The sequence below is a fragment of the Panthera pardus genome, unplaced genomic scaffold, assembly GCF_024362965.1.
Source record: "Panthera pardus isolate Hobbes unplaced genomic scaffold, ASM2436296v1 HiC_scaffold_11, whole genome shotgun sequence".
Lineage (NCBI taxonomy): Eukaryota > Metazoa > Chordata > Mammalia > Carnivora > Felidae > Panthera > Panthera pardus.
The window spans coordinates 4,849,537-4,875,451 of NW_026526666.1; the positions used below are offsets into that span (position 1 = coordinate 4,849,537).

A 25,915-nucleotide genomic window follows, 5' to 3' on the forward strand; every position below is an offset into this window, starting at 1 on the left:
TGAGCCGAACGAAGTCAGACGCTCGCTCAACTGACTGAGCTACCCAGGCGCCCCGATGTTTATTTATTTTTGAGAGAGAGGCACACACAAAGTGTGAGCAGGGGAGGAGTACAGAGAGGGAAGCACAGACTCTGAAGCAGGCTCCAGGCTCCGAGCTGTCAGCACAGAGCCTGACAGGGGGCTCGAACCCACGAACCGTGAGATCATGACCAGAGCTGAAGTCGGATGCTTGACCGACGGAGCCACCCAGGAACCCCTACAATATGATTAAGTTCTTGGTCTGTCTGTATCAAAAATTGTGTTTCAGATGATGCATCATTCAGTGTGCTGTCTTTTTTTTTTATAGTCCTCAGTGTCTCAGAGTAACAGCTGCTCTCTGGTTCTGTGTGTTGGGGAAGCCCTGAACGCCTGGCCCCAGTCCATGTTCCTCCAAGCATACTTCAAGTGAGAGGTGGGAATAAGCCCACAGCGAGAGCCCCAGACTCCACACAACCGCTGGTGGCCGTCCCTGTTTGCTGCCACTTCACCAGGAAACTCCCTTGACTCAAGTTGCACATTTAAACTGCTAGGAAACAATGGCACCAGGAGAACATATTGTCGGGCCACCAGTTTGGGGGGTTGAGAATGGAGGTTTGTTAGAATGATCATCAGAACATGACTGGTCACTCTGCAACTCTTTTCACAAACTGGGCAGCAGGGCAGGGCTTTTGCGATGCCCCTCCTCCCACCGCTGCCTCCCGCCATCCTTCACCCCAGGCTTCAGCCTGCTTCCAACCTCATCCCTGCCCCCATCCCTACCCCTCGCTCCATCCGGGCATCCTTCAGACTCCTCAGGGATTGCTCACAGCTTTAAAAAAAAATTATTCTTCAGATTCTTGCTTTCCCGCATTTTGTTAGTGCTTTCTGGGTTGATTTGGGAAGAGGCATTCAACAACCTATGACAGTTTTTGCCACGTTGCCAAGCAGAAAAAGTTTTGACATAAAATGCCATGCAAATAGATATAAAACATGCTAATTATGACAAATGCATACTTGATAATGATCAACATTCTGAGAGCTCAAAAAAGGAAAAGCTTTCTTATACTAATTGGTTATTTTGTGACATATTGTTATTAACATAAAATGACTGTGAGAACATCATTTATTTTAAGCTGCTTAAATGTCTGTGAAGACAGAGGTTTGACACAAACACCAAAGGAGTGATGACAGATGATGTTAGGATTTGTTCATCGAGAATCATGGGCAACTGCACTGTCACTGCACTGTGTCTCCCTCACGCAAACACTGAATCTTCCTCACTTGAAACGACACACCATCTTGCTAGGTTTGCTCCCTTGATGATACAACAAAACGAGGTAACTCCTAGAATGATAAAACTCAAACAACAAAACCCCAGCGTTCAGTGTTTTTCTGAGAAACCTCATCAGTCTCCATGCCCTTTCCCCTACTTTTCGCAAGACCTCTCACCTAATTAGATAGGAATCTATGCCCACTAACTCCCAGCCCCAGCGCTCCTCCATCACAAAGCTCTGGAAGCTTTGGAATCAAAGTCTGAACTTCACTGCCAGCAATCGCAAAAGGCCAATCACCTGGCAAATAAGAGACTGACTAACCAGTAACGAAGTCACAAGCTCCTCCCTTGACAACAGAGCTTGTTGTTGTCGGCTCCTCCCTTTGACAATAGAACTCACATGTAGCTGCAGGGAGGGAGCCCTAGAATTGGAGGTATAGCACTGAATTCTATTCTTAGCCCTTCTATCAAACTGAGGATATGCCCACAAGCCAGGTCACTTCATCTCTCCAAGTATCAATGTCCAAATCAACTTTGTAGAACCTTTGTGAGTACAGATCACACATGAAAGCACTTGGGAACTGCCTGTTTAGCAGATACGGGTGTATTGCATCACTATTAGTGTGAAATAAACATGGTTAATTTCCCAAAACACAAAAGCATTTCTCTAGGTCTAGACTAGAAATAACTTGCCTAAAATCCTGAAAGCATCTTTCCTTTAGGTTGAGATGTAAAGTGCAAGTCTACATGGGAGGGGGTCTACTTCAATTTATGAGTCACCAGGACCTGGGATATATGCACTTTCCACACATTTGTTGAAATGAGGACTGTGAGTTTCCGCAGTAAGAGAGACAGATGTGGCTACTAGATGTGGGTAAATCTACCTGGGAATCTTGTTTATAATTTTGCTGTCCTAAGCCATCACTCTTGGCAGCATTACTAAAAGAACAAACATTGTTTTTGCAAGACTTTCCCCCTGGATGTCTAAACATTTTAATCCATAATGATCAATTTATCTGAGTCTTAATATTTATCTATCATGACACACACTTTTGACCAATCAACACTCAGCTGAAAAGCTACAGCCCAGGAGCTGAAAATCTCACAGCAAAAATAAAAATGTCTGTTTTCACTTAGGAAGTACAGACCGTGTGTTCATTTAAGCATTTGAGATGCATCTTCCTTAAACACAACAGCCAGATGTTGTCATCTATTTCCTTCAAAACTTGGGGTGATGAATAGAAAAAAACAATCATTTGATCGTGCTTGCAGACAATTACTTGACGAAGTGAACTAAATTCCCTTCAGGACAGAAAGCTATCACCTTGGTGGTGCTACTAATTCCCCCTGTTTGCCCTTTACTATACTCCTGGTACTTCCCCAACTTACAGGTTTTCCTTATTCCAAAGGGAAAACTTCAATATTTGGTTGAACCACATGAATTGCCACTCTTTCAGGTCAAATATGGTGGAAGGCTGGCTCAGATTATGTGTAGGTCTAGACAGACAGCATAGATTCAAAGCCCATTTCAGCCACTTCCTAGGCCTAAAACCACAGGTGGTTATATATTTTTTCTAAACCTCGGTTTCCCCATCTGTGTATGAGATGTAATAATATTGTCAATCTCAGTTGTGAAAATTAAGTAAGATAATACACAAAAGTACCTATCATAGTACCTGGTACACAGTGATTTCTTAGCACATGCTGCCTTAACCAACAGAAAATAATTCCACCCACCTGTATGTCCAACGCTTAGAATAGTGCTTTTTTTGTTGTGTGTACCAAATAAAGTTTATACCAGATTGACTGATTTTGGTCCTCCATGTTATTACAATTGTCAGTTATGTGTCCATAATCCTATGTGAATATTTGCATATTTTGGTCTTAGAGCCTAATGTTCCTATTTAGCTCCAAATATTTTCTTAGAGAAGTGACCTGGATCACTCCAACATTTAGAGGAAGAGCAGCAAGGAGGAGTGGGTGGCGATTTGGAGGAAAAACATGGGACGTCAGGTCCTATAAGGCAAATGAAAAGAGTATTTCGAGGAAGAGGGAGTGAGAAGCCTTGCTGTGTGCTCCTGAGAAGTCTATAAGCTGAAGGTTCAGGACCAACCATTGGATTTGGCAATAACGAAGTCATTGATGACCTTGACAAAAGGAACTTCAGTGGAATTCTGGGAACAAAAGCTTAAATGGATTGATTAAAGGTAGAATGAGAGTAAGGATGTGAAGCATTGAAAATAGACAATGGCTTTTGTTATAGAATAGAGCATAGATTTGGTGGCACACTCAGTAAGACATTTAGGGTCAAGATGGAGTTTTCAAAGATGGGATTATACACATATAAGAAAGGGAAATTGATCGGGAGGAAGAGAGGGGACAACTGCAGGACCACAGTCCTCACATAGAACAAAAGTGATACAATCAGTGATGAGTGGATACTTCAGCCTTAAGCCAGAGCAGGGACTGTCCCTCCAGATAGGAACAGTGGGAAGGCAGAGTATTGAGTGTAAAGGCAGGAGATTGCTGACTTTGCTGATGGAAGTCAGGTAGTTCTCTTCTGATTGTTTTTATTTTCTTAGTGAAATAGGGGTCAAAGTAATCAGCTGAGAATGAGCGGAGGATAGGGGTTGCATACAGAAGAGGAAGTGTGACTGGCTCTGTGGAGTAGGGGAGCCAATGGACTAGGAAAATGTAGTGGAATTGTGAGGCATGCTGGGAGCCCATCTGAGATGTGTGATTATAAATGTAAAGCTAATGAGTCAGTACAATATTGAGTTTTTCTTCAGCCATAGTTAGCTGCTCAGATACAAGCATAGATTAGACCAAGCATGGGTTTCACCAAAGTCAATGGTTTGCTTGGCCAGTCTGACAGAGAGAGTACATGGCAAGGGGTGTGTGCAAGAGACTCTTTATGGTGATGCACCACAGGTAATCTGAGCTGCAGAAAGAGAGAAAAGAGGTGATTTAGATGTATGATAAATGGCAAAAAGATGGAGGAGCCAATGGTGGTCCCAGTGGGAGAAGAATGTGGGGGTTCTTTAAAAGTGAGCTGGGAAGATACGGTTTCTAATATGGTTATTAGAAATTAAGCTCCATGAAATTAAAATTTAGGACGTACTATGGATGCTGTACTGATATGGTCAGGAGTATGAGTGCACAGCGGGAGGGCTAAAGGCATGTGGAGGACAATGTCATAGAAGTGGGAACTTAAGTGAAAAGTTGGAGTGGATTACCTAGGCTGACATCTTCATGAATGTTGAGAGAATTGATGTGGACAAGCAGGCAGTGATCCATGTGGTTCAATCCTCATGAACGAGGGGAGTGGAGCAAGATTGTCAGTTGACTTCAAGAAGGAAGTGTGTGGGCTTGAAGAAAGTGGGGCTTTTGAGAGGAGGGAGAGGAAAAATTCTCCAGAAGTATCAATGCAGAGCCAAGAGGACATGTGCCTTATTCTGAGCACTGTGGTACCTAGAGTAACGGAGGCAGGGGGGTGGATATGACTGGGCTGGCAAAGAGCCCAACCACCATTTGAAAGCTGTAGATTGAGACAGAGCAAGAAACAAAGGTCATTTTCAGAAGAGAAATTGGAAATAAAGAATTTTGATTGATGACAGAACTTTGCCAAAGGCTGAGTGTTGGGGCACGGGTGACAGAGTGAGTGGGGAGATAGGGCAGTAATGCACCAAGGTATATGGAGGCAAGAATCTAAACATGATGGAAGACCCAGGAGACTTAGACTTCTGGAAGGTCTCTGTTTGTAGGGAAATGAAGTCACCTCTGATTCCCCTAAAACAAGAACCACTCTGGCTCTTCTCCCTGCCTTCCACAGAGTCGAGTTAGGGAAGTTTACTGAGTGAACCAGTGAATGAATGCGTGACCTTTGTAAAATACAGGGAAAGACTGGTGCCATGAGAGAGGGGTGGAGGGAACAATTCACTGGAAGGTCAGATGGCCGGAGCCTTTTTATGGAGAAGTAAAAGAGTAGAGTGGAAAGACCAGAATCGGGAGTCAAAAGGCACAGTTGAGACCCTAATCTGTCAGTTAGGTCTTGGGGAAAGTAGTGTCATCTGACTAAATATCACTGGCCTCATCTGTAAAGTGGGCCTTTCCTGGGGAGCCCCTTTGGGGGTCCCATACTTCTATGGCAACACCTCTTGAAGTTGACTTGAAAATTGTGTAGAGCTATACAGGTGCAAGAGTGATGATAAAGAGAGGAGAGGTAGAGCAGAGTCCACATCCGCTCTACTCCCAGCGCTTTGCCTGTGTGCCAACATCCACTCCCAACTACTATTATTCATCCTTTTGGTTTTGAAAGATGCCCCTTATTATGCATAACATATTAAAATAATAACTGCTAACTCCACAGAGAGCATTCTGGAACAGTAAGCAAGAATAGGTCAGCTGAGAAGCCAGGGTCCAAGACAGGCCAGGTGGTGTTACCTCAGGATGTGTGGCAAGGACCATCACAGCCCCATGAAGTGGCTGGCTATAAATAAGGCTGAGAAAGGAGGGATCAGAGCCATCCACCCCCACACATGCCCAGGCTCAGGGCAGCTACATACAAGTTGGAGAGATGATGTTTGTCTTCGACTCGCCCATGTTCTGAGAACTTTGGCCCAGTTTTAGAAGCCAAATGAGCCTTGATAAGCAGGGGTGGGGCTTCCAGAGGCAGGAATCTCAGAGTTCTATAAAGCCTAATGGGGCACCTCTGGGTAACTCTCCCAAGGACTGTGAATCGCTGGCTTTCTGCTTATTTCTCTGGAAATGCAACGGCTGTTGACTTCAGTGAAACGGGTCTTGCAAGTGAAGAAAGCAATGCAGGAACCCTCCCTCTCACCTGCTAGCCTTCTCCCAGGAGCCCACCAAAGGTGAGTCACATTGTTCCCAGGGACTGTGCAGACCACTCTTTGAGAAGGGTCGTGGTACCAGTAAAAGATGGGCAGAGGGCCTGCCTTGAGGAAAAGCTTGGTAGAATCCCAGTGAAAAGTGGGCAAGGCCTGTGCACAGCCTTAGATAGGCAAGTTAACCCCTTTAGGGTCTCAGCTACCTTCTCTCTAAACAGGTGGTCCCTCAGCTGCAGAGCTCCGGGATCCCGAACCTCTGATACCTGTTGTTCACAGATGACATCTTTCACTCCCCCAGCTGCACAAAGCAGTGGAAATATCAGTACCAGGGGACCCCCCCCGCCCCATCATTCTCTTCTCCACCACTGTTTCCACCTTTACCCTGAGCTCCTGCCAAGACCCACAGCATTCTGTGCCAACTGCAATGTTAGTCACACCCGCTGCCTCAATCACTGCAGCAAGATTCCCAATGGACTGGGGATCAGAAGCATGTTTCACTGCTCTCTGATTTCATGAGAAGGGGAAATGGGATGTAAAGATAAGTGTGTGTGTGTGCGCGCATGCGCAATGTGTTGCGCACAGAAGCACACACACATACCTTTTATTCGTAAACACTCCTCTGCTTTGGCCCATGTGCTTGGAGCCTACCAGCGTTGGTAGTAAAATAACTACAGCTAGCACCTCGGGACCCACTGAGCCGTGGGACTAGCCCATTCCTCCCACACTGCATTCCATGAATACTTAGAAAAATGACTATGATCTAGTGTCTTCCCTTGCCTGGGACTCAGGGAACCTGGCTGTATGAATGTGTAGAGTAGGGGCTGATGCTCCTTAAGCTTCTTATTCTCTTACTGATTCTCTGCCATTGTCCACATTCTCCCCCACCCTTTTTAGACAAGTCTAATGTCCCAGCTCAGCATTTAACCTGTTTTTGTATTTGTGAGGAAGGGATTGACCTAGGTGTGCTTGTTTTAATAAGCAACAGTGGGCTTCCCAGAAAGAGACAAACCTCAGAGCTCAACCAACCTGCCTCTCCTTCTGGCATCCTTGGTTCACACTTGGGATCTTTGTTCACATTTCCTTTTTCTGATGTACTCATAGCTCATCCCATTTTCTGTGGCCTGGATGAGCATTAAGCATCCAACTCTTGATCTCAGCCCACGTCTGGGTCTCAGAGTCTTGACTTCAAGCCCTGCATTGGGCTCTGCACTGGGCATGAAGCCTACTTTAAAAAAAGCAAACAAACAAACAAACAAAAAAAAACAATCTTCTTTATGGGTCTCTCTGTATTTCTGTCCCTTCCACAACACCAGCTCAAAATCTAACCCAAGAACTGCTCCCATCTTAGCTTATGTTTCACTGCCTGTTAAGGAAGAGTCGTGCCTTCCACTTGATGGTCCCCACCTACTTTTCTCCTGTGCTGTGTTCCTAATCCCCTCCACTCTCCACTCCACAGGAGGGGACTGTATTCAGTCACCCTCCACTGTGACTGCCATCCCACCGCCCCGCCCCCCTCCAGTTCTTCATCAGCAGAAGCTCCACTCATCCATCAAGGTTGATCTCCAATGTAGCCTCTTCCACAAAATGTTTCCTGAGCCTTCTACCCATAAGAAATCTCTGCTTCCTCCAAACTCCTGTGGGATTCTGCCTATATCTCTCTTGAGGCCTTTATCACATTCTAGCTCTCCGTCGGGGTATGCATGTATATATGTATGTTTTCGTCTATTCCTCCCACTGGTCAAGGAAGTCCTCAAGAATCTTGACCTCCTCCACGGGGCGCCTGGGTGGCTCAGTCTGTTAATTGTCCGACTTCAGCTCGGGTCATGATCTCACGGTCTGTGAGTTCGAGCCCCACGTCGGTCTCTGTGCTGCCAGCTCAGAGCCTGGAGCCTGCTTCGGATTCTGTGTCTCCCTCTCTCTCTGCCCCTCCCCTGCTCATGCTCTGTCTCTCTCTGTCTCAAAGATAAATAAAAACATTTAAAAAATTAAAAAAAAAAGAATCTTGACCTCCTCTTGTTTTTTGCCTTCCCTCTCTACCTCTACAGCCTCTCCCTAGCACAGTGCCTGACATATAATAGTGAATTTTGAAACACAAGAGAAGGAGGAGAGATGGAATAAAGAAATAAAAGCTTAATGTGTATTCTTGAACCAAGCAACCTCCTCAGAACAAACCAGTTTTAAATGAAATAAAGTGATTACTCTCTAGAGAAAATGCAAGATTAAAAGGGTCCCCTTAACTCCAGTGGTCTGATGTTTCTGGAAGCCTCTACATGTTAACTTTTCTTCAAATCTCTGGAATCCATTTCCAGAAATATCTCTCTACTAAGATCATTACAAAAGCTACCAAGTGGCTGATTCTTGGAACCTCTCCTTGAAAGCTGAGATTTCTAATTGGAAAGAGAGGGAGGGAGGGAGCTTAGAGAAGGCAGAATGAAAACAAGTCTGAGGGGAAAGCTAGCCAAGCACAAGACCAGTGCTGGCTAACCATTAGCTCCTATGTACTAGGGAAGACACTCCACAAATATTTGATAGTACAAACTCCAATTATTTGGGAGGAACACCAAATAAATAGGGCAGATAACTAAATTCCAAACCTCTCTTGTCAGAAATGGATGAACATTTATACTTTGCCTCACTGTTTTGTGATCCTGTGACCCACTTTGCCTCACAGCACTTCAAAGTGACCTTTCTGATGGGAGAACTGGGGTTTACCAGAAGCCCAGAATCCTCAAGATGATTGACAAATGCACTCAACCTGAGCTACTGTTCTGGTGGCATACAGCTAAATGTATAAGCCTGTGGAGCCATCCTGTCCCTCACCATGGTCAGGAATTCTGTAGCCAGATAGGAGTCAAAGGACCCTAGTGGCCCTCGTGAGTGCCTTGGTGACACCCAAGGTGGTGAAAGGACAGGGTATTTCTAACACATGAGTAACTATGAAGGTACTCTGAGCACATCACTTCACCAACGTATGCCATGATTTGACCATCTGTAAAAGGAAGAATATCACTAAATTTACCAGATTTCAGGTACTTTCGTGTGTGAACAGATGGAGGTGGACCTGGTGAGCTCTGTACTTGTAGCTGGAAGGAGAAACTCCAGAATTTCACCAGGGATATTAGCAGTCAGTGTTAAAGCAAGGTGGGTAAGTCCAGGAAAGAAACAGATTATCTCTTCCCTCTTCCACTGTCTCCTTCCCCATTTCCTCTCTGTTCCATTTAGAATTATTCTCTCTGTCTTCCATATTCTCACAGCATTTGCTTCTTACACTATGTATTTAGCTGTAAAATGCCTCTTCCATTAGACTGTGCTCTTTTGGTGGGCACAAAGGATGTCGTCTTCACTACTGGGCATCAAGAACATTGTGTGGGATGTGCTCAGTAAATATTGGGAGGCCCAATCAAGAAAAGCAGAGAGGATGGAATCAAGCATCAAAGTGCCTTAAAAAGTAGAAAAACAATAAGTGTGTTCTTGTGAAGTAAAAAGAAAGAAGAAGGAGGAAGGAGGTTAATGAGAGGGGCACTTTAAAAATGAATGATAGATTTTTAAAATTATATCCTATGGGGTTTATGACATGTGTAGAAGTAAACCATATCACAATAATAGCTCAAAGGGAGGGAGAGGATGAATGAAGTTAAACTAAAGTATGGTTTTTCACTGTTCAGAAAGTAGAAGTATTAATTTAAGTTAGAGTACAATAAACCAAGCATGTATATTGTAATCTCTCTGAGGTCATTGCTAAACGGAAAAGAGGGGATAAAATGGAATAATAATAAATACTCGCTTAATCCAAAAGAATCCAGGAAAGAAGAAATAAAGAAACAAAGTCCATATGAGAGAAATGGAAATAAATAGTGAGATAATCAATTTAATCCCATCTATATTAGTCATCACAATAAATGTAATTGGACTAGTTACTCCAACTAAAGCATCAATATTGTAAGACTTGTTAAAAAAGAAACAAAAAAGACCTAACTATGTGCTGTTTAGAAGAGATATGTTTTGAATATAAAGACCCTAAGAAGTTAAAAGTATAAAAGGACAGCAAAAGATATACCATGCAAACAGTAATAGAAAAAAAAAAAGAAGGCAGCTTTCTTAACATCAGGAAAAGTAGACCTTATGGAAGAAATATCACAAAGATAAAGAGGGACATCTAATAAGGATAAGAGAGTCAATTCAACAGAAAGATAACCATCTCAAATTTGCATTCATTTGACAATATAGCTTCAAAATACAGGAAAAATGGATGAAATAATTGCTGTGTTATATTTTGAGGAGACTGGCTGGAGACCACTTGTAAGATCTTGATTGTTATCTCCACTACAGGTTTTCTACAGTTCCTGCTGTCCCCTTGGCCAAAACAGATACTTGGCCAGAGAATGTGGGGATCCTTGCCTTGGAGGTCTATTTCCCAGCCCAATATGTGGACCAAACAGACCTGGAGAAATATAACAATGTGGAAGCAGGGAGGTACACAGTGGGCTTGGGCCAAACCCATATGGGCTTCTGCTCAGTCCAGGAGGACATCAACTCCCTGTGCCTGACGGTGGTACAGCAGCTGATGGAACGCACGCAGCTCCCGTGGGACTCTGTGGGCAGGCTGGAAGTGGGCACTGAGACCATCATCGACAAGTCCAAGGCTGTCAAAACAGTGCTCATGGAGCTCTTCCAGGATTCGGGCAACACTGACATTGAGGGCATAGATACCACCAATGCCTGCTACGGTGGCACTGCCTCCCTCTTCAATGCTGCCAACTGGGTAGAGTCCAGCTCCTGGGATGGTAGGTGCTGCCTGAGACCTCGTGTAAGATAGGAGCTGGGTTCAAGGCTGGATCCTTAGTTTTGTTTCTCCATTTCCCCAGTGGTTTCATCAGGGAATGAAGGACAACTCATTTATACAGCTGCTGCTGTCATCAACAACTACAATGATGATAAATGCTTAGACTTATATAGCTTTATACTGTTAATTAGGTAGCATGTGCACATAGCCATTCACTTCCAACAGCCTAGGAAGTGATTTTGATGCCTAGTTTATCAGTGAAAAAATGGAGGGTCCAATATCTTACACATAGTGTGTGGCAGGGGTGAGATGCCAAACCAAGCCCAATATATTCCTCTTTCTTGTAAGCTTCTCTTTAGCCTCTGAGAGACAGAAATTTGTACAAGTTTAGATGTTAAGGGGAAGACACCCTGGTAGAAATAGACCCAGAGAATCACAGGATACACTAGTACACAGAGTATTTCTTCTCTTTCTCCCTTTCCTGGTTACTAGGAAATTGTTTTTTGCTTAACATACGAACATTATCCTGTCTCTTACTTATATTTTCCCTCAATGATATATTAGAGGATGAACACCTGTTGTGATAGCAAGAAAATGTCCAAGAGAAACAGAACAAGTTGAGAGTTTGAAACCTAGCTCTGTTGATCATTGTTGACAAGTCCCTTAACCACTTCGAGCCTCAGAGTTCTTATTTGGTGACCTGCCTTGCAGGGATGGTAAAAAGACTGTAGAAGAGATTCACAGAGCCGTGAAAGAACATTTCTGTCAAGGCACTTAGTATATTTACTAAGTTGGAAACTAGAGTTTAAAACTGTAGAAACCATAATTAACATTAATTGTAAAGTCTTAATGTTGGCAGGGAACTTAAAGTTTATCTAATCAAATATTCTTTGTTTAAAGAGAGGCCAAGAGTTGAACTCTTTGCCTCTGATCACACAGCATGGCAGTGCAATTCACACATCCATTCAGTATTGATTCTGACTGTTCTGTGTAGCCTCACCATCAAAGGTTCCATTGACTTGGGATGTCCCAGCCCCTACATCATCAAGTATGTTCTTACAATGCTTCTCCTACTTGGCACTTATTGCCTGTCCAGCAACCCCTACTCCTGTCATCACCAATATGTCCAGTCAAGCATTTAGTTGGAGAATAGAAATGAAGGGCAAGGGACACTCACCAACCTTTAACCAAAACTCAGAACCTTTTTCGGGAATATCATAAGCTTCAAGCATGTGATTTCAAATGAGTAGATTCTGCTGAGTGGCAGCATACTCCACAGGAGGGCATCCTTCTTTAACATGATGTCTTGGTCAGAGGGAGGAAAAAAAACTTGAGATGTGAATCATTTTGTATCAAAACAAAAGCGTATTTAAACTTTAGCCTAATGGCAACCACCAAGACTAGACAAAATCAGTGTAAGTGGGATTTCTGCTTTGACCTGGCCAACGTTCCACCTGGGATCCCTCAGATGGACAGAGATGGTTCTGGGACTTACCAGGAATTTCAGAATCACTCCAGAAAGACAGTAGGGTATGAGGGAAGGAAAAAGTCGTATAGCCTCAGATTGTCCAGCAGACTTCAATTTTTGCTCTTTTTTTTCTTTAGTGAAAGTAATTGAAATTTATAATTAAAAAATATACACATACACAAAAGAGTGGACAGTGAAGAAAAAGTTCCCTTTCAACACCTCATTATCACTTTCCAGAATTTCACGCTAACGGTTTCTATATATTCTTCCAGAATTTTTCTATGTACTTCCAAGCATACACATAAGTATTCAGTTTTAGTTTTTAACATTGTACATATTATTCCTCATCTCCATGATGTCTTAGAGGTCATTTTATATCCCTATATATAAGGTCTACTTCATCTTTGAAAAGCCTTACAATATTCTATTGATGAATATGCCAAACTTTATTTAATTGGTCCCATATTGATAGATCTTTAGGCTGTGTATTTTTTACAATTATACAAAAATGTTTTATTTTTTAATTAGAGAGAGAGAGAGAGAGCCTGCAAGTGGGAGAGAAGGGCAGAGGGAGAGAGAGAGAATCTTAAGCAGGCTCTATGCTCAGTGTGTAACCCAATGGAGGGCTCAATCCCACAACCCTGGGATCATGACCTGAGCTGAAATCAAAGTTAGCTGCTTAACCGATTGATTGAGCCACCCAGGTGCCCTTAAAAAAATGTTTTAATGAACATTGTATAATAGCTTGTGATAATGTGGTAAGAATAAGTTCTTAGAAATGGAGTTGCTTCATATGTTGATTTGAAAGTTTAATAGAGGGGCACCTGGGTGGCTCAGTCGGTTGAACCTCTGACTCGATTTCAGCTCAGGTCATGATCTCACGGTTAGTGAGATTGAACCCTGTATCAGGCTCTGCGCTGACAGAGCAGAGGCTGCTTGGGATTCTCTCTCTCCCTCTCTGTCCCTCTCCCGCACACATACACACTATCTCAGAATAAATAAATAAACTTTTAAAATAAATAAATAAAAGTTTGATAGAATGTGCCAAACTGTTCTTCAAGATGTACTAAAAAGTACATTCTTACAATACATATTATCAAACTTTCTAATCTTTGTCAACTTAATAGGGAAAAATAAGAATTTGTCTTTTTTTTTCATTATAAGAGAACTTCAATATTTTTTGGGATGTTCATTGGCCATTCTCCTATTACATACCTTGTTTTTTTTTATGAGACTTTTATAAATGAAAGAAAATAGCTTTTTGTTGATTTTAAATATTGTAAATATGTCCCCAGTTTGTCTGAGCTTGTTTCTTTTTTTTTATTTTTTTTAATGTTTATTTATTTTTGAGAGAGACAGAGACAGAGCATGGGCGGGGGGCAGTGACAGAGACACAGAATCTGAAATAGGCTCCAGGCTCAGCTGTCAGCACAGAGCCTGATGCAGGGCTCAAACTCACGGACCGTGACATCATGACCTAAGCCGAAGTCGGACACCCAACCAACTAAGCCACCCAAGCACCCCTGTCTGAGCTTGTTTCTGATAAAAAGTTTGAATTTTTAGATAGCCAAATTTATTAATCTTTTCTTTAACAGCTTCTAAATACTTTTTTTTATAGTTTCCAAACTATATATAAACTATATATAAAACAATATTTTTGTTGTTGGGGATGGAGTTGGGAGTTATTCGAATTCTTAAAAGAAGGTTCTTGGGTTTCAATGAATTTGTGTTGGAATCCTGACCCTAAATCCTTATCATACTATCTATTAGCTGTGTGCCTTGGCCAAGTGACTTAAGTTCCTTGGGCCTCAATTTCTTTGTCTATAAAGAGGGAATAACTGTACCTGATATATAGGCCTATTGTGAGAGCAGGGATATTTATTTTTGTTCACTGGTCTATCTTCATTACCTAAAATTGTGCCTGGGTCATAGAAAGCACCCCATCTACTCAAGATTTGGTAGTGATGATAATTACGTCTTGTCTCTCATTACAGGTCGCTATGCAATGGTGGTCTGTGGAGACATTGCAGTCTATCCCAGTGGTAACGCTCGTCCCACAGGTGGGGCTGGAGCCGTGGCCATGCTGGTTGGACCCAAGGCCCCTCTGACCCTCGAGAGAGGTCTGTGATAAACTGTGGATATGTGGTACAAAGAGACTGTGCATGGCATAGTCAAATACATAGCTCCCAAACTGGCATACTCACTATGCAGAGCTAAAGTATGGATTTGAGGATGACATTGCTTGCCTTCAAAAGGCTGTATGTACTGGGGAGCAAAGGGCAGGGAGGAAGGGAAGAGAGGGATCGGTGAGCTTTCCTCTTCTGCACGATCACACATGGGGATAATGATGCATGGAACGAGTGGCATTGATGCTGTAGATGAGGACCCTTAAGGAGCTAGACTGGCAACTGAATATGAAAGAAGATAATTGGGTATGAGGAGAAAGGTTCTCCCTTGAGACTTTTGGCATCTATTCCAGATTTTAAGCCTGTATAGGTATGGAAAGGGAAATATACATCTCATGCTATAAGGGCAACAATCTGTTCAACTTCCTTTGAATGTGTGAGGGATGTTGAGTGGGTTCAGGCTTGAGCATGAGACAGAGGAAGACCAAGAAATTATTGGCACATGGTTCCCCTATCCTCTCTGCTCTGTGGGGACTGCATTGTACAGTCCTGAATCCCTCTGTGTGCCTTGCCAGGGCTTAGGGGAACCCACATGGAGAACGTATACGACTTCTACAAACCAGATGGGGCTACAGAGTACCCAATGGTGGATGGGAAGCTCTCCATCCAGTGCTACCTACGGGCCTTGGACAGATGTTACACATTATACCGTCAAAAAATCCAGAACCAGTGGAAGCAAGGTATGGGGCTCAGAGGGTAGAAAATGGGGACTCTATTTCCATGGGGCCAAGGGTTTGTCCTAAAAGCTTAAGACAAGGTTTCTTCTCTCCTCCAAAAATGATCTCAAGAGAACTGCTTCATGTAATTCCTTTGACACCCTTTGACACCCTGTAAGTCATCAAGAGTGAAAGTACCCTTCCTTTGACACCCTTCCATGGGTCTATGCTTAAGTCCATCTGGAAGCCATCCAAATTCAAGTATGAAGTTAAATGAAAGAAAAGAAACAATTCAGAACCAAAGCCACCAGTAGGAAACCAGTGGGTGTCAGCCACCTGGGGACGTACTGTGGTGAGTCAGAATAACCACCTCCTACTGGGGCTAGGATTTGTTTCTGTTGAAGCCAGGAGTGATTTGACTCATGATTTGTAGTTTGCTACCTCTTAAAGTCTGGTTGATGTTGAAAAATCTGACCTCTATTTTTGGTACACTAACATATTAGTGTTGAAAAATCTGACCTCTATTTTTGGTACACTAACGTATTAGTGATTTGTCTTTGGATGGTAATGTTACAAGTTAATTTTATTTTCACCTTTAGTTTCTGAGTTTTCCTGCTAAGAAAACATGTACCGCTTTCGTAATCAGAAAAGAAACAAACTTCAGCTTAAAAATACAGAGCAATCTACTTTAAAGAAAATACAAGGGTTCTTAACTGCGTACTCCTGCCCAGACAAGCATCAGTGTAAGAAAAGGCATGTACAGAAGTGCCAGAGCACGGATGCTCTAGGGGTGGCCTAAGGAGCCACTTCTTGACCCTTTCCACCATGCTGAGAGGAATGCCAGCTGCCACCGACCCCACGGGTTAAGCAGTCCACCTGGACCTCTCTACCTCCCGTCCACTATAAAATCGCTCTTGGCTAATTACTCTCACCAGCTCGGAATCCTTTTGGCATTCTAATTTTGCTCCTTAACCTCCTACGAAATTTGATTGATGCTGCTTTGACTCTCAGCACTAAATTATAAACACTCCTAAGGGCAGAGGGCACGTTGCCCTCCTCCTTGGAGTGAGAGAGACAGTCTGGGGTGTAGAGTCAGAGACATCAGAACCTAAATCCAAAGTCAGCCGTTTTCAAGATGGGTAATCGTGGACACATGCCCTAGCTTCATATTTTAGAGACTCTGTTTCCTCCTCTGAAAAATAGAGAAAGTAATGCAACAGTAGTTTGATTTGGAGGAATTATCTGTCAGAAAGGTTGGCTACAGTAGAGAGGAAGAAAATATTTGTTTCTCTCACTTCTTTCTTTTTAAGTAAGTGCTTAGCAGAATGCTCGTTAAGTGAATGAACAAACCCATGTGGGTTGCTGGAGGCTGTGAGTCCCTCAGCACACTTAGGTTGCGGGACACAGGTCTAAATGGCTCATCTGCCATGGCACATCCTTGCTTTCACATTTCTTCTTCCAGCTGGCATCGATCGGCCTTTCACTCTCGATGACTTACAGTTTATGATCTTTCACACGCCCTTCTGCAAGATGGTCCAGAAATCTCTGGCTCGCCTGATGTTCAATGACTTCCTGTCAGCCAGCAGCAACACAAAGACCAGCCTGTATAAGGGGCTTGAGGACTTCAGGTGAGTCCTCTTTGGGGGAACCTAGACGTTCGTGAGGGCTGAGGAAAGAGGAGGTTTCTGCACGTCTAGGCAGCCATGGGGGGAGAAGGGGCAATCCTCCAACACAATACAAATGACACGGAGTCCACGAGTTATTGGGTAATGGTCTGCATAGCGCCCTCCTCCTTTTATCTCAGGGAGCACAGGGCGTTTGCCAGCACCTCGAGATCAAGTGGCTATAAGAAGCTTCAGAGAATAAGAAAAAAAGGGGAAAGGGAGTGTGGCTAAATCATTCAGTCAGGAAACATTTTTTTTTTAAATTTCTAATGTTTATTTATTTTTGAGAGAAAGGGAGACAGAGCATGAGCGGGAGAGGGGCAGAGAGAGAGGGAGACACAGACTCTGAAGCAGCTCCAGGCTCTGAGCTGTCAGCACGGAGCCTGACTCGGGGCTCGAACCCACAAACCATGAGATCATGACCCTAGCCGAAGTCCAAAACTTAACCGACGGAGCCACCCAGGTGTCCCAAGTCAAAAAAACATTTTATGCGTCAGGCATCATACTAAACTCTAAGGACACCAAAATGAATGTGACTCCCTGGTCCCTGCCTTGAGGATCTTACAGAAACACCTAGAAGCAGACAATCACAGTATGGGATGGCAACTTCAGGAGCGTCAGGCCTCATTCTCACTTGCCTTTGGTTTAATGTCTCACTTGTTGCCTCAACTTCCTCCACCTATGAAATGGAGATAGTCTAGTTCACCCCCTTAGAAGAGTACTATTTATTGAGGCATCACTCCAAGACATTTAGAAAAGAAGACTCTTCAATATACAGTTCCCACTGGGAAGAAAATATTCCCTTTTATTCTTGGTAGCTGTTTTTTTTTCAAGTTTTGGTGTATTCTACCAACACTTGCCCCTATTGCTAACCTACTGCCCCTACTAACCTCACCACTAACTAAAATATCAAAATTAGCACAAACACTGCTTCTAAGACCCATGTCTTAGATCCATGTCTTAGAAGTAGTGTTTCTGTCCCATGAAAAACAAAATTCTAATATACACCAAAGGTAATAGTTTACTGTCTTTAATATATGAAAGCCTCATCAACAATAAGATAAACACCCTGATAGAAAACGGAGAAAAAGATATGGACCAGAAATTTCCTCGAAGAAGAAATGCACACGATCCTATTTTTCAACGTGCGCACTCAGTGGCAACGAATCTAAGCGAGTTACCATTTTCCTTACATAGCTGTTTTAAAATTTGAACACCCAGAAGTGACAAGGCTCTGGGAAGACAGGCAACCATGGACGTGTCAACTGACACAAGGACATTGGGGAGAAATAGGAAAACACGAAGCAAAGGCCTTGAAGAGGTGCACACCTTTTGGTTCAGTAAATCCACATGTTGAAGGGAACAGGTAGCTCTTTGCTGTAGTGTTTTCACTGGGGGACAGGCGTGGGGAGAGTAGTTAAGGTAGGGCATGTTGTACCATGACTCGTTCTGCAGCCTTTAAAAATAATGTTATGGAAGATGATTTAATGTCATAGGAAAAATTAGCCAGGGAAGCATGATGAGTAGAATGCATAGCATGATTTTATTTTCCACTTAACTCTATGAAAGCAGGATGTATTCCGCAAGAACAGTATGACCTAAGTGCTCTCTCTGAATGGTAGGACTCTTAGTGACATCGTTTTTCTTTGTGCTTGTCTGTATTTCCTAATATTTTATAATAAAAACACGTGCCCCAAAGTCTTCTTTCCAGAAGCTGTTACTTTCCTCCCCTCTTATGCTGTCTCACCTGGCCTGTTTTTCTGGCCGCCTCCCAGGGGGCTAAAGCTGGAAGACACCTACACCAACAAGGACCTGGATAAGGCACTTCAAAAGGCCTCTCTGGACATGTTCAACAAGAAAACCAAGGCCTCCCTTTACCTCTCCACGCACAACGGGAATACATACACCTCATCGCTATATGGATGCTTGGCTTCCCTTCTGTCCCAGTGAGTACTGTGTCTGGTCCCACCATCTCCCTCCCAACCCACGGTCAGAGGGGTCAACCAAGTTTGGTTCCTCTTCTAGTTCAGAAATTTGTAAGGAAGGAAAGAAAGAAGGAGAGAAAATGAAAGAAACTTGTTTCAAAAGTATATGTATAGGCAGCTTTACTATCGGTATTAAACAATGGTCTCCAATGTGATGTTGTATGATGTCAAGGGATGTGCAAGACCTGCCCGGATGCAGCAAGTATACAGGAGCACTTTTGTGCATGTTTTTATCCCATCCATTTGAAGTCTCTGTACTTAGGAAGAGAGTACACAGCACTCCACTGAGTTAGAGAGCACTTAACTGGTGGTTAAGAGTCAAGCTGTAGAACCTGCAACCTAGGTTCAAATACCACTTATCAGCTTTGACTTTGGAAAAATACTTAACCTCTGTGTGCCTCACTTTCCCCATCTATAAAATGTGTACACTAATAATACCTACCTTTTTGGGTTTTGATGAGTGTTAAATGTCTAAAAGAATTAAGGGCACCTCGACGGCTTAGTCGGTTAAGCTTCTGACTTTGGCTCAGGTGATGATCTCACGGTCCATGAGTTTGAGCCCCATGTCGGGCTCTGTGCTGACAGCTCAGAGCCTGGAGCCGGCTTCGGATTTTGTGTCTCCCTCTCTCTCTGCCCCTCCCCCGCTTGTACTCTGTCTCTCTCTCAAAAATAAATAAACATTAAAAAAAATTTTTTTTAAGAATTGAAACAGTAGTGTTCAGCAAGTGCTCAGATGTTATTTGGTATTTCTGTTGATATTCTATTTTGTGGGTTTTATAAGGTGATACCTGTACTATAGTACCTGTATATAACATAAGATATATATATGTATGTATATATATATATATATATATGAACTCGATAAAATTATTACTGATGAGGGGATGATAAAAAAGTTACATGTGGTGAAACATTACCAGCAAACATGGAAGCCTTGAATTGGTCTGACCTCCAAACTTCGAGTTCACTGAATTCATCTTGTCCTCATAGGTGAGAAGGAGCCCCTTTCATACCCCCAAATTCCGTTATGCTCATTGTGCCTTCGGTAGCTTGGATTTTAGTTGCTCTCCTCCTGGCAGATTTTCTTCTCTCTGGGCCTATCCCCAGGGTCTTCCAAAAGTCCCTATTTGCGTAGAGAGCCTGGAGCCCATTTCTACTTGCAAGAGGTTGACTAGATTGGGCCGATAGGTTGGTGGCTTATTTGAAGTGCAGAGTATAATGCCAATACGTTTCTGGGGTTTTGATTTCTTTCCCTGCAGGCACTCTGCCCAAGACTTGGCTGGCTCCAGGATTGGGGCCTTCTCTTACGGCTCTGGCTTGGCAGCGAGTTTTTTTTCATTTCGAGTGTCCCAGGATGCTTCTCCAGGTGAGTTCTATCAGGCACTTCTGGTAAGATTCATCTGGTAAAAGAAACCACGCTCTGCCTCATCACTACTGAGGCTCCTATCTTGACAGACGATGTTGTGATTAAAAGCCAAGGAACTCCCTGAAGGGATTTAAGCAATGGAGTAAGTTTGTCTAACTTATGTAGTTGAAGCATTTGCCTGGCTCCTACTTGGACTAGACTGAAGAGAAACAAAGGCAAAAACAGGGGAACAAGTCAGGTCGTTCCAGCAAATAGACGAGGCAAGAAATAATCAATGGTCATTTGTCACAACCGGTTAAAGGGAAGTTGGTGGGTTTGAGATATCCAATAAATAAATATTTGCTGATTATTTTATGTCAGATGTGATCAGGGGTGCACACGTAAGCACTGTGTGGGACATACCTTGACTGGATGAGTGTGTTTGCTTGTATGTTTTGCTAACATTATGTTTGCTGACCTTTATCATTTCTTGACATGCTAAGCCCCACACAGCACTTTCCTTCAGGGTCTGAACTTTCACAGAACCTCGCTGTCTATCGGACTCATGGTCAGCAGCAGTGATAATGACCGTGAAGTAGATTTAACAGTCTGGCCACTGTCTCCCAGGATCCCCCCTGGAGAAGCTGGTGTCCAGTGTCTCAGACCTGCCAAAACGCCTCGCCTCCCGGAAGCGTATGTCTCCCGAGGAGTTCACAGAAATAATGGACCAAAGAGAACAATTCTACCATAAGGGTAAGAAAAAGGGCAGGAAGAGAAAGAGAGGGATTTTTGTTCTCAGATTCCACGCCAGGGGCAGAGAGCTGGGGATTCATCGGAAGTCTGGACTACAGCGGGCCAGCGCAAATATGTTTATGATATGATGGGGAGAAAACCTGTTATGTCCAAGGGTGCAAGAATTGAGTGGGGAAGCATTTAGCAGAGTAGAGAAGAGGGGGGAGGCAGCATGTAACTTCCCAGGATAGACTGTAGCTACCTACTCAAAACAGGATACGGGACAGTGTAGTCCCAAGGATACTAGATGCGTGGTCTTGAAAACTGCTATCTGTGTAACAGGTGAAAGAACCCAGACTTTGGAGCTGGATATTCCAATCTAAACTGACCTATGACAAACATCAGCTCTTTATCTTTGGGGAAACTATTGAAATCTTACTCAGTTGTCTCATTCTAAAGTCATTACCAGCTTTGCAGGATTGCCAATTGATTAAATGAATTAATGTATATAAATAAGCTATCAACAGATATTACTATCTCTGCCTACCTGCCCCCTTTCCTTAAGAAACATTAAAAAAAAAGTATTGCCCTCCCCCCAAAAAAGCAACAAAGGAAAAAAAGACAAAAGCTAAAGTTACAACTGGAAAGACCAGATGGTGGTTTAAAACAATTTTTTTAATGTTTATTTTTGAGAGAGAGAGACTCAGAACACGAGCAGGGGAGGGGCAGCGAGTGAGGGAGACCCAGGCAGGCTCCAGGCTCTGAGCTGTCAGCACAGAGCCCAATATGGGCTTGAACTCATGAGCCATGAGATCATGATGCTTAACCGACTAGCCACCCAGGCAGTGGTTTTAAAACCAGTACCAGAACAAAACATATTTTCTCAAAGACTTGGGACACATGGCTTGCAGTGTGATATGTAAAGGACACAGAATTCACAGAAATGGGAACGTTCTGGAAAACTTTAGACCTAGTAGTCTGCATGTCTGCAACAGGGGACATGTTAGAATAAAGAAGAAAAACAAAATAAAAACAGGACCCAAGATGAATGCTGACGGACAAAGAACAGAAATACTACAATGCATCAGATCCAGAGAATTTAGGGCTAGGAAGGAAGTGTCTGTTAGAAGCCAGGAAGCTCAAAGGCACACATACCTCAAGCCAGATAGCATTGACAAAAGGACATGATGAGGACTTCAATAGAGGAAGGGTGAGTTTACTGTAGGGAAAGGTCATACTCCTTGAGGAAAAGTTCTAATAGGCAAGCCAAATACTAGATTCAAGATGGCTGCTTCTGGTTCTTGGGCTGGTCCCGGGCTCTGTCGGGGGGGAGGTAACAGGTGGCCTCACAGCCCCTTGCAGCACAGGCAGGACAGCTTCACCGTGAAGGCATCCCCAGACTATTGTCTCTTCCCCACCCCCATGCAGCCTTCCCTAAGCATTGCTTCTGCTCCCTCCACAGTGAATTTCTCACCACCTGGTGACATAAGCAGCTTGTTCCCAGGCACCTGGTACCTGGAGCAAGTGGATGAGCTACATCGTCGCAAGTACGCCCGGCGGCCGGTCTAAAGGTGGTGAGTGATTCTGCAGGGCTGGTGGCACAGAGCTTTTCCTCTTCAGATGCAGTTCCGATAGTGTCACCAGGCCAGGCTGGATCGATAGCTCCAAGGTGATCAGAGGTGGGGAGTTTGTACCACGAGGACCACGTCAAACTGTTGGGGCTCTTTGCCTTGGAACGACTAGAGCTGGGGAAGGGCCATGCTTGAAACTTGGGAATGTCAAAAAAAAAAAAAGGGGGCAACTTGTTTACCCAACCTGCTTACCAGGGCAAGGTTCCCTAGAAGCTTGGCAGAAACCAAGTTAGCATCTATGAGGGGAAGCAGGCTGTGAGCCTGAGCCTGTGGGACTTGTTCTTCCAGCGGGGACAGACCAGTAACAAAGATGAGTGGCTTCAGGAAAGGTACTCACTGGTGTGTTGGGGGCAGATCCATGAAGAAACAGGGTGCTGGGGATTCTGCTGGAGCCAGAAGCTTGGGTGGAAGGGAGCCTCACCATGTAGTCCTTCCTGGGGAGGAAGGGGTGAGGTGTGGAAACTCAGCAGGGGATGGGAGTGGGGAGGACAGAAGGGTTCCTGCCAGAGGACTGCCTGAGAAGGGGGCATGGGAGACTTCTTTGGGTGCTTTTAAAAGGAAAGTCAAGAATTCCGATTTAGAATCTTGTAGTTCATGGACTCAGACATCTGCCTTCGGTTTATCTTGCAAGTTGGTAAAATGCAGAATGGAGGAGGGAGAAGCAATTTCTGCAACGACCCATAAATCTCAATAAATGCAATCCCCAAATACTTCCTGTGTGTGTACGTGTATAGTGTCCCTCCTTTGGTAGATGAAGGAAGAAGGGTAAAAAGGTTTGCGAAGGACAAGGTGTGGAGCAAGGGAAGAGGAGGAAGCCCGCAGGGAAAGGAGATATGCGGATAAAGCAGCAAGACCACAGGATGCAGATGTCCTCGGTTCCCACGGCCTGGCCTCCCCTGCGGGGATGTGAAGTGCCAGGCGAGGTGGACAAGGGGCCTGCCGGGCCAGGCCCGCAGGGTGTGGTGGACCCACGAGCTCAGCGAGCAGGGTCACAGACTTTGGCACTGCCTTGGGGCCACTGGTTGCTGGCTTGCTTGTTTGCAGTCTGATTCTTACGGGCAAGTCAGTGGCAAAGAGGAGACAGCTGCATGCGTCAAGCTAGTTCGGGCATCAGAAGCAGAGAGAGAGGGGGGCGCCTGGGGGGCCCAGTCGGCTAAGCGTGTGACCTCGGCTCGGGTCACAATCTCACGGTACATGAGTTCGAGCCCCGCATCAGGCTCTGCATTGATGGTGTGGAGCCTGCTTGGGATTCATTCTGTCTCCCTCTCTCTCTGCCTCTCCCCCACTCATTCTTGTTCTCTCTCAAAAAAATAAATTAATTAATTTTAAAAAAAAAAAGAGGAGAGAGACAGAAAAATTTGGGACTTTCAAAGGAGAGTTTCCGAATTAGGCTCCCTTCCCATCACGATCCATAAACATGATGCCTCTGAAGAGGAAAGCTGGGGCTCCTGTCGTCATCTCTCTCATGCTGATAACTCGTACAAGCGAGGAACCTACCACAATGAAATTTTAGCTGAGTTAGATTTTATGTCAGTGTGGTGCTCTGGGGAGCTCCGTCTCATCACCATCCAGCCTTGCCAGCCTGCTTTTTTATTATTATTATTTTACTATTATTTTTTTTAACGTTTATTTATTTTTGAGAGAGAGACAGAGACAGAGTGCAAGTGGGAGAGGGGCAGAAAGAGAGGGAGACCCAGAATCCGAAGCAGGGTCCAGGCTCTGAGCTGTCAGCACAGCTGAACCACCCAGGCACCCCAACCAGCCTGCTCTTGCATCAGGCAGGATGTGTCCCTTGGCTCCCGTGGCACGGGGCACAGGGGGGGCTCAGGCACCTAGGCTCGGGTCTGGGTGGGCAGCAGAGCTCCCCAGACCTCAGGACCAGGTAGGAGAGTCCCTCTGCATAGCCTCACCTCAGGCAAGAAACAGGTACCAGGAGCAAGGAGGAGATGCCCAGGATGAGAGTTGCATTGATGTGGTTCTTTTCTTTCTTTAAATTCTACAGATCCATGGAGTGGTTCCTGAGAAATCTACACCAGCAGAATTTCTGCCCACGGATCATATTTTTAAAAGCCCACTCTTAGATGGAAATGGATTGGATCGGACACAGTAGCCCCCAGAAGCACTGCCCCTGGAGAGTGAGGGGCCATCCTTAGCACTCTTTATGTCTTTCTCTGCCACAATCACTGTCAAGGGCTTATGGTACTGCAGCGGTCTTCTGGGGAGGAGGGGTTGGAAAGAAGGCCTAGCTCACAATCGCTGCCCTCCAGAACTGTGAAAACACCCAGATAACTTTGCTTATCACAGCTTCGTGGCTGTTTGTATCATTATTAAATTTCTGTGCTGTTATAGCTTCATTCCTTTCTTAAGTTTTTCTGTCAATTTCTAAATTTTATACCGGGAACTGTTTTATTTATTTTTTTATATTTATTTATCTTTGAGAGACAGAGTGTGAGTAGGAGAGGGGCAGAGAGAGAAGGAGACACAGAATTCGAAGCAGACTCCAGGCCCTGAGCTGTCAGCACAGAGCCTGACGTGGGGCGCAAACCCATGAACCGCAAGATCATGACCGGAGCTTAAGTTGGATGCTCAACCGACTGAGCCCCCCAGGTGCCCCTATATAAACCCATATGACACAATGCAAAAGTTAGAGGGAGGAACTCGCTCTTATAGTTCTCGGAAACCAGCACAAAACCTGCACCAGTCAACATGCACAGAAGCCTGCTGGACCTTCGGGCTCCGCGGCCCCCAGTCTCCTCACCACACCGCTCCCCCCACCCCCAGCTGTAAAACTGCTAAGCACACACCTCACACCCTCCCTCTCTCCGTCCAGTTCCACTCTCTGAGAGGCTTAGGGGAAACAGCTTTTGCGCCCAGCTTCCTTCCCTGATCTAATGATGCCACCACGCAGAACAGGCTAGAAATGACTTCAAGGGCAACCAAAGCTCCTCGTTCAGGCCTTGCCAGTGTTATCTGGGGCAACAAACACAGGGCAGAGGTTAATACAGCATGCTTTTTACTCCTCCAGCCAAAAAAAAAAATTTTGGTAGCTACCAGGGAAATTTTCCACCACAAGATGGTTTGTACCCCCTTGGGTTAGGGCACTGCTTTTTCTAGGGTCCTCATAAAATAGCAGTGGTTCAGGGAGGTGGGATTGAGCTGGGAGAGGTGCGAGAGGGGAGAGGTGCGGAGGACAAGGGGCCTTTTAGAAAGCTTCCTCAGCTGTTCCAGTGAGAAAGGGGTGCTATGAGGCAGAGAAGATGGTTTCCGTTGTTGGGGAGCAGGGCCGGCTGGCAGGGGAGGCGCTAAGGATAGCGGGGCACGGGGCCT

At 44.5% G+C, this 25,915-nt stretch overlaps 1 protein-coding gene across 2 annotated transcripts; it reads left to right on the forward strand.

Annotated features, from left to right (window-relative positions):
- The first annotated feature begins 5,959 nt into the window (after positions 1 to 5,959).
- HMGCS2 (3-hydroxy-3-methylglutaryl-CoA synthase 2) lies at positions 5,960 to 24,942 on the forward strand. 2 transcript variants are annotated; one of them, XM_019458023.2, is made up of 10 exons: positions 5,961 to 6,162; positions 10,468 to 10,922; positions 14,384 to 14,509; positions 15,091 to 15,255; positions 16,694 to 16,859; positions 18,671 to 18,841; positions 20,140 to 20,246; positions 20,853 to 20,978; positions 22,420 to 22,531; positions 24,582 to 24,942. In XM_019458023.2, the coding sequence occupies exons 1-9, from the start codon at positions 6,059 to 6,061 to the stop codon at positions 22,524 to 22,526; spliced, it is 1,527 nt and encodes a 508-aa protein (XP_019313568.1). In that variant the 5' UTR covers positions 5,961 to 6,058; the 3' UTR covers positions 22,527 to 22,531; positions 24,582 to 24,942. The 2 variants fall into 2 exon arrangements, with proteins under 2 accessions (XP_019313569.1, XP_019313568.1); XM_019458024.2 differs by lacking the exon at positions 15,091 to 15,255 and having other exon boundaries at positions 5,960 to 6,162.
- Positions 24,943 to 25,915: the final 973 nt, after the last annotated feature.

What these genes read in the sequence shown, in the direction of transcription:
- HMGCS2 (XM_019458023.2), top strand. Translation starts at nt 6,059, where the DNA reads ATGCAACGGCTGTTGACTTCAGTGAAACGGGTCTTGCAAGTGAAGAAA. An exon ending in CTCCCAGGAGCCCACCAAAG is followed by an intron (nt 6,163 to 10,467) that starts GTGAGTCACATT and finishes TCTCCACTACAG; the next exon opens with GTTTTCTACAGTTCCTGCTG. An exon ending in TTGGCTTCCCTTCTGTCCCA is followed by an intron (nt 18,842 to 20,139) that starts GTGAGTACTGTG and finishes CTTTCCCTGCAG; the next exon opens with GCACTCTGCCCAAGACTTGG.